Source organism: Paramormyrops kingsleyae, chromosome 16 (assembly GCF_048594095.1).
Source record: "Paramormyrops kingsleyae isolate MSU_618 chromosome 16, PKINGS_0.4, whole genome shotgun sequence".
NCBI lineage: Eukaryota > Metazoa > Chordata > Actinopteri > Osteoglossiformes > Mormyridae > Paramormyrops > Paramormyrops kingsleyae.
In genome coordinates this window covers 3,420,256-3,428,564 of record NC_132812.1, presented here as the reverse complement: position 1 = coordinate 3,428,564, position 8,309 = coordinate 3,420,256, and the positions used below count along the sequence as shown (strand labels likewise).

At 42.1% G+C, this 8,309-nt stretch overlaps 1 protein-coding gene across 1 annotated transcript; it reads left to right on the top strand.

Moving 5' to 3' along the window:
- Positions 1-2,422: 2,422 nt before the first annotated feature.
- Positions 2,423-4,606, top strand: fgf9 (fibroblast growth factor 9). The gene is made up of 4 exons (XM_023792947.2): positions 2,423-2,624; positions 3,693-3,818; positions 3,933-4,036; positions 4,315-4,606. The coding sequence occupies exons 1-4, from the start codon at positions 2,423-2,425 to the stop codon at positions 4,495-4,497; spliced, it is 615 nt and encodes a 204-aa protein (XP_023648715.1). The 3' UTR covers positions 4,498-4,606.
- Positions 4,607-8,309: the final 3,703 nt, after the last annotated feature.

Here is an 8,309-nt window from a genome sequence, read left to right as displayed (position 1 = left end):
TCACGGGGATAATAATTGACCCGCTGAGACCTGACAGCACGATTTATTATTAGATTCCTGCTTGACAATACAATATGTCTTTATATAGTATGTGAAATAAATCATAAAAAAAATTGAATTATGTTGTACATCGTTCTCCCAATAAATAATGTATAAAACATGTTCTAACGTTTTACTATGTGATCGTTTGGTGTAATAAGAAAAACGAAAATATGAAATCCATCTATTTTTCTGTGTGTGTCGGGGTTATTTTTTTAACCTGAGTAGCGCAGACTTCGAACCGAACTCGGGGTCCTTAGTTGAGTGTGTCGCGTTATGAAAACCGTCTGTAATAAATAATTGTAAAGTCAAACGATTGTTATCATTGAAGGCTGCTGTCTTCTAATGAACCTTTGTATTCGTAAAGTCAGCACTCTGTGAGACTGTCCCCGTTGTGAAACTGTCCCCGTTGGTCTCTGTGAGACAGATGTAAAGACCTTTTGAATAGTAAAGCCTCCAAAACTTATACGATACTGACTGGCAAAGTGTTTTTAATATGATATCAATCTGCATACTGTAATGTCCGTATGCCCCCAGCGTTAATGTGATTGTGTCTTCTGCTGTTTTTGTTGTTGGGGAAAAAAATCGGGTAAGTTGACCGGTGTTATGAAAGTGCATTATGGATGCAAATATTTAGGTGCGTGACTTGAAATGGAATAATTAATTCGTCTACGGTTTACGTGAGGGTCTGTAGCCTATGCCAGATATGGGGCACAAGGCAGGGGTATACCGTGGACGGGATGCCAGTTCATCGCATTTCACATACGCACAGTTTGTGGGGAATGTTGAAACACCGGTTAGTATAAGGTCATGTCTCTGGAGTGTGGGAGTAAAATAATACTTGTAGGAAACCTGTATGACACAGCGAGACAACGAAAAAACACACACACAGAGGGGACGTGGGATTCAAATGCCCACCAACACCAGGACGCCCATAATAATAATAAGTTGCTCTTAATAATAAGTAGCAGCTGTAGTATGGAATTATAAGTAAAAGGTATATAAAATAATACTATGAACTACAAGGTCTTAAACATTTTCTAAACGTGACAGCTAGATTAATAGGCTAAGGCAGCTAATAAAACAGAATTCTGCAAGAGTATGGGGAGGAATAGAAGCCAGCACCACACAAATGGTTCCCAGCTGCCCTTTTCAGTCTACCAGGAAGTGCAGTCTGTCTCCTCAGGGCCTGCATTTGAAATTGCTTGTGTCACTTTCAATGCCATTCTTTTGAAACAGATGATAGCCACTGCATTCTAACAGCCGTGTTCAACATATAACGGTATGTTTTCCTGGAGGAATACTGATCGAATCTCTTGTTCAGGTGAACCGTGGAAGGGTTTAGTATTATGATTACTGTCAGAAATAACAAGGCCAAAGTCATATCTACATTATATGAAAACATCAATTGCTCTTGATTGTAATGAAGTCTCATTAAAAGTCAAGGTTTCCAGTTCAACGAATGATTCATACAAGGGAGTATTGTGAGTGTGCAAGCCCTCTAAAAGGGCATTCGTAGCTGTTAATATTCCTTTATCCCGCCTAATTACAGTCATGTGCTATTACAGACTTAAAAGGTGACTGAGTGTAGCGTTTGGCATTGGTGGTTATTCAATGTGCTCAGATCACATGGACTGTCTCTCCCACAGGAAATGACATCATTCAGGATATCTCAGCCTGTTTTGTTCCCCCGCACGACTGATAAGCTTTCCTCACAAAAATAATAACAATAATAAACCAATCTTGGTGTTTGAAACATATAGCACCATTCATACAGTCTTCCTTGCCCTTGTTTTTTCCCCCTCATAATGACCTAAAACATCATATGTCTGTGTTGGTTCTCAGTCGTCCAGGACATGATAATCTTAAGGGCTTGAATCGAATGCAACTGGCCATCTTTTTCAATTTCTTGAAGACGTTCCACCTCTCATCCGAAAGGCTTCTTCAGTTCTAAAAGTCTGATGAGGAGTTCCAGGTATTTATCCTCTAAAAAGCCAGATCTCATTATTGATATGAAATGACCTTATCTATCCCACAAGTCAATGTCTATTTGCCATAGCGGTGTTAGTATCACATATTAAGGTGCTGCATTGTGTTCCGCTATTCAGGAGGGTTTATGGGGAGACAGGTGCAGGGGAACAACAACAAGGAGTAGCCACTCGTCCTGCAGGTGAGACTGTGCTGCTGGGTATAAAGGTCGGGGCAGGGGGGGGGGGGTGGTGGTTAGGAATATATAAGAAAAAAATCTGTGGCGGATGGTGGGGGCTGCAAAGACACAGTTGTTTACATCAAACTGAGGACAAATTGTTCAGACACATGGTGGGTGGAGCTGTGGCATGAAGAAGCGCCCAGCGTGTTCGAGAGGTCCGGCTGGAGTTGCAGAATGGAGACCCCCACTTGGGCTCTACAGACCGCCGTAGCGCCTCTTAGGATGCTCCCTCTCCTGGCACTGGTGGCAGGCTGTGGGAGGCGTCACTGTGTGGGCAGAATTGCAGTCACAGGCCAAGGTTCTATAAGGGACTTTGGGGCCTGGCTACGTACCCAGTGGCAAATCTCCACCCGGGACACCAGGCTGAGAAAGGAAGGTAAGAAAATCACATGGGCAGCCAGTTGTGGAGCTCACAATGTACTTCATGAAGGTCAAGTGCAGAGGATACGTCCATCATATACAGATTAATACAGTGTCTGTGTCAACACCATTACACCTCAGGGTTGACAGTGCACAACATGGTGGGCTGCACTGATTTGACATGTATTTTAAGGAGATTTGGAGTAGACCGTTATATTGAAATTTTTATCCACTGGTTTCACAAGGGTTTTAGGTCAGTTATGTAGTTTTAATTCTTCAGTTATGTTTGTTCTAAAAATGTTTGTTCTGATGTAAATAGCTGTCAATTAATGGGTAAATTTCAATAAATGTTAAGTGATAATGAAATATTACATTTCTCATAAGCCATTGCTTATAAACCAAGCAACAACTTTTAATGCATGCATAGAACATATGGTATGAAATTTGGTAATATGGCAAGTACAGAAATATACATGTACAGTATCCCTGTACTTAGTAAATTACCAAATTCCTGTACAATACAATACTCATACATAAATTGATTCAAGAAAGCAGAGGTGAACACTTCAGATCCAGAAAGTAAAAATCTAGACCATGATTTAGTTTCACCCAACCAGCTGATTATATAGAGTCACAGAGTACTCAACTAGTTGGTCGAAACAAAATTTTAGTATGGATTTTTACTTTCTGAACTTGAAATTTCTATCTCTGCTTCCTTGAATCTTGAATGCATTTTGTATTTTGTTTCGACCAACCGACTGAGTACTCTCTGTCTTTGACTATATACTGAACTGGTTGATTGTAACAAAGTTTCATTTTCTGGACCTGAAATGTCTCCCTCTGCAAAGATGGATATCGCCCTGGGTGCTAGGCATACCACTAGTCACTCTGAGAGACCCTATCCACAGAGACACAGAGTAAAATATAATTACAATGAATACAACTATACACATTGTCTGGGAGCACATATGTGTGGGAATGTGTGTACTCTTTATAGGTTGAAATAACTCTTCTAGAGGGGACTGTGTTCATTAGCATACTAGTTTTTCTTTTTTCCATCACAGTCAATATGTCCCTCCCACAGGTACCTCTCACCCATTCAGAGGTTTGGCCCAAAAACAACTACTCTACTGCCGTGTTGGCATTGGCTATCACTTACAAATCCTACCCAATGGCAACATTGGGGGCGTGCATGAGCCCACGGAGTACTGTAGGTTCTGTTTTTTCTGTTTTCTATGTATCTTTGTTTTGTGTTACGCTGAACATATAGTTCAATGAATACTTGTGCGTGTGAATGTGTGAATTTTTCATGACCACCCCAAAGGTTGGCTGAAGGTGTTCTCCATGCAGTGGGGTGTGGTGGGAATTAAAGGACTGAAAAGCAATCTCTACCTGTGTATGTCCAGTGCAGGGATTGCCTGGGGATCGGTGAGTGCTTGACTCTGCACTACTAAGCTCAAGTACACAAGACAGACCCCCATATTCTTTATAAAAACTAAAATGGAGAGTATTTAGGAGGCTACCCTGTGATGTAATAATGAAAACAGTCACATGCTTCTGATTTAATGTGCTGCTATTTTCATGTAAATTGTTAGTGACAAGCTATGATGAAGGAGTTATCAAATAATAAATCAAGAATAAGTACATTTCTAATAGCTAATTTTATGTTTAGTTGAATTCTCCTTGTCCCTTTGCTTTGAAATCAGGAGCATTTCATGGCTGAATGCCTGTTCAGGGAGGACATGGAGGAGGACCATTATACCACCTACGCCTCAGCCTCCCACCCGGGCCTTTACCTGGCCCTGTCCCACAATGGCCAGGCCAAGAGGGGAAACACTGTGCAGAAAGAGAATCCCTGTGCCCACTTCCTGCCCCGCCTCCAAACATGACTCTGTCTGAGTCAAATCCTGCCTGCCTCTGTGGCTGAAGACTAGTCTCCATGGAAACACCAGAATGCGACATATTGCTGAAAACAGCTGTGATTAAAAGCTGTGCATGGTCGGGGGGGGGGGGGGGGGGGGCATAACCGCACCACAAAAGGGGGCGTGGTCAGCCCTGTTCAATGGAGCTGGGTCAGCCTGTAGCTCAGTAAGATGATGCCAGGTATCAGGGAGTCAGTATGTCTGTATACATCTTATTTATATAGTCAAATTTAATTTATTTTTCTTTCTAAATAGTTCATGTTTTACACTTATCACTATACTTCGAGTATCATATGTATTTATTACATTTTATTACATTGCTTAGTCATTGGCTTTTAACAAGCCACTTGGGAAAATGATGACCTGAACATGTATTGTGAATCACTGTGCCTTCTGCACCAATGCGAGCTTTCCTAAGACTGCTCTGCTATGAGTGTTTCAGCTTCTTACTCTCAGTAAGATCGGTAAGATGCAGACCTGCCATCTAATGTAAGCATGACACCAAAAAGAGTAACGTCTGAGTGTGCTTTGTCACCTTAAACCTGCATTTTAACAGATCTTACTGGTCACTATAATGTTACTTATTTCATGAGCCTGTCTTTAAGTTCAGGCTTCGAATTTCCAAAAGAAATTCCCTTAGAATGTGAGTCATCCAATGAAAACCCATTGAAAATGCATTCAATAAACAGAGTCAATTGACTGTGTATTTTAAGCAAAATAAGTAATGAAGAGACTCAGGACCTCATTTAGAGAGGCTGAACGGTCTGTCTACGGTTTTTGAAAGGGGTAATTTTGTAATTAAAGTGAATAAATTATTTCTTTCAAAGCAGACTTTGACACAATACCTAGCATTTGTCGGTGTATGTGCTGTCGTGTTTGTGGTTGTTAGTGTTGTCGCTGCTGGCCATAGTGTTGGTGTCCTTGTTTCCCTCAGTTGTCTTTAGCTACTTTATCTATCGCTCAATAAAACTACCTGGCATATATTATTGAGTGTTCTTTGTCTAGACAAGGTTTTCTTCCAAGGTAGCGTAAAAAATCAGCCATTTATTCGGGTGGGTATTGTTGGAGTACGCCGTCTCCACCGGGTCCGTGGATGAGAAGAGATTCACCGCTGACACGGGGAGAAGTTGCAAATCACCGGTTTATTCTCTTGACTGATTATAATCAGGGAGCGACCATCTGACATACATTCAGCATGTACAGGAGGAGGCTCTGCCATATGTATGAGCTGTATCCCTTTTAAAGCCCTTTGGGCATCTCCTCCCATCTCTCGGTACCTTCCGTCTACGTGACAACCACATGTTTTGACATTTACTCTAGTTAGTCGGTTAGTACTTGTCCTTGCGGAAGGCTACAGATACGTAAGGGCCGCTGACGTTCTCTGTCGCTCCCTCTATCAGTCCCGATTAGGTAACCTTGCCTTGCCGGCGCCAGTCAGTTCTCGTTTCAGTTAACTGCATTTTTTAGAATGAACCCCCCCTTTTCATCATGCCCTGCTTTAAGCTATATTCTCATTTTCCTCTATTTATTGTATTTTCTTTATAATTCTATTGAATCCCACAGTATTTTACTTGATTAATGAAGGATACACAAATTTATCATGCGTTCCAAAGGTGGACTCATCGTAAAACACCCAGTCTGGCAGTTATGGCTATAAATTTTTGTAGGCAGCACGCTGTCTGTCTTCAGGTTGTGTTTTAGAGAAGTAGACTCATTGCCAAAACCTTGCAGGAAATTGCTTAACCTGAACAGTTTTCATAAAATAAGGTTATAAGACGCGTCTGCTGCTCTGCATGGGAGCATCTGCTAAGCCGCTAAATGATGTGTGAAAAAGACCGCTTTGGCCCGAGCTGCTGAGTCAGAGCCTGGCTCTTATCCGTGTCGTCGTGACCGCGAACAGAGGAGGAGGAGGAGATTATATAGGAGAGGAAGAGAGAGGGAGACTGGGAGAGCGGCATTTCTCCACCGCCAGCTGGTGACTCATCTAACTGACTCCATTTTCAGCTGCAACGCCTTTTCGCCGTTTCTTGTCAGTTCAGCCCATTACAAAACCGAGTCGTACCACAGTCAGCTTCACTACTGCTTTTGCACCAGAAGACATTTGAAATGTGAAAAGACATTTGAAAAGAGAAAGCATTTGCTGGAAATCACACCCATCCACTGTCTTCCTTACAATCTCTGTTCTGTCTCCACATCAGGAATTAAATTTCCTACCTCAAAGTGCTGTATAATCATTGGCATTAAGTTTTAAATACTAAATAATAACGTGGGAACGTAGTCTAATCCAGCACTATCGAGTATAACCCCAGGGCCCCAAATGGCATAATCACAAGTGATTGTGAACTGAATTATTTGTCTGTGTCTCCACCTGAGTTGCTGTGTCCTCACGTGAATTGAAAAGCTGAGACATTATTACCTGCTAGCAAGTAAAATAAGAAAAGTAACTCGAGCGATTAAACTAGAATTTACCGTCTGATCACCAAATCTTGCAGTCACTTCACATATTACATAGATATATTCTGCAGAGATATGCATTATACCACAAAGCAGCCGCGTTCTGAAAATTTTGTTTGTGTGGGGTTTTAATAGAATGAAATCACATTAATAAAGCGATAGAGTGAAAAAGACGAAACATACCGTCTCTTGACTTGTAGAGGAAATAATCTAGCGCTGACATCTGCTGGGCGGAAAGTGCCATTGCTCCAAGGCCCCATCAAGAATCGTTAAGGATTTCTTGATTTTCTTCGGCAGATTCAAGAATCAAGATCCATTTTTGCCACAGGCAACAGGTTCACTGGAATGTTTGCTCATTCAGCCACACTCGATTACAAGGAAAGTGCAAAACAATACAGACAGTACACAGCAGAACAAATAGTCCAGAACAGTGTAAAAACTACACAATATGCTGATAAAGAGAATGATAAAGTGGAGGTGCCATGGATATGAATGGCATAGTGAATGCAGTTGTGAATGGAAATAGCTCTGGAAAAAAAGCTATTCTGAAATCTCACAGTCAGTGTTCTGATGCTATGAAACCTCCTACCAGAGTGCGGGGAGGGGGGTGAAGAATTCATGGCTGGGCTAGTTAGGGTCCTGCATTATGGACTGAACCATGTTACAGCAGCGGTTAAGCTACAGCTAGTCACTGGGGGTAGTTCAGTCCCTGTGATCTGCTGGGCAGATTTCTCAACCCTCTGTATGGCCTTCCTGTAATGAGCTATGGCTCTACCAAACCATACTATGACACAACTGGCAAGAATACTCCTGATGGTACCGTGGCAGAAACTGATAAGGATTGCCATACTCAAACCCCGCTTACTCAGTCGTCTCGGGAAGCCTAGTCATTGATGGGCGTCGGTCAGGATGGATCCATTGTTCTCCAACCACCTCAGCTTCCCTGACATCTGGAGACCAAGGAACCTGAAGCTGCTAACAGTGTCCACTGCAGACCCATCAATGGTGAATGGAATGTGACTTCTGGAGTGACTTCCTGAGGTCCACAATAAGATCCTTTGTTTTAGGGATGTTCACAGGGAGGTTGTTGTCATGGCACTAGTCCACCCGACCGGCTACTATGCAGTTAAAGATACAGATTGATCAAATAGGCTCCAAGTTTATGTGAACTGTTTTTCAAGATTTACTATCTTTGTGAAAACATACACACGCGCCCTCTAGGATGGCAGTCAGCATAATAAATAAGTCAGAGGAACACAATGCAAGGAGAGACAGGTCAGCCTGACCCAATGTGCTCAGGCAAGGAATCTTCAACTTAGCAGGGC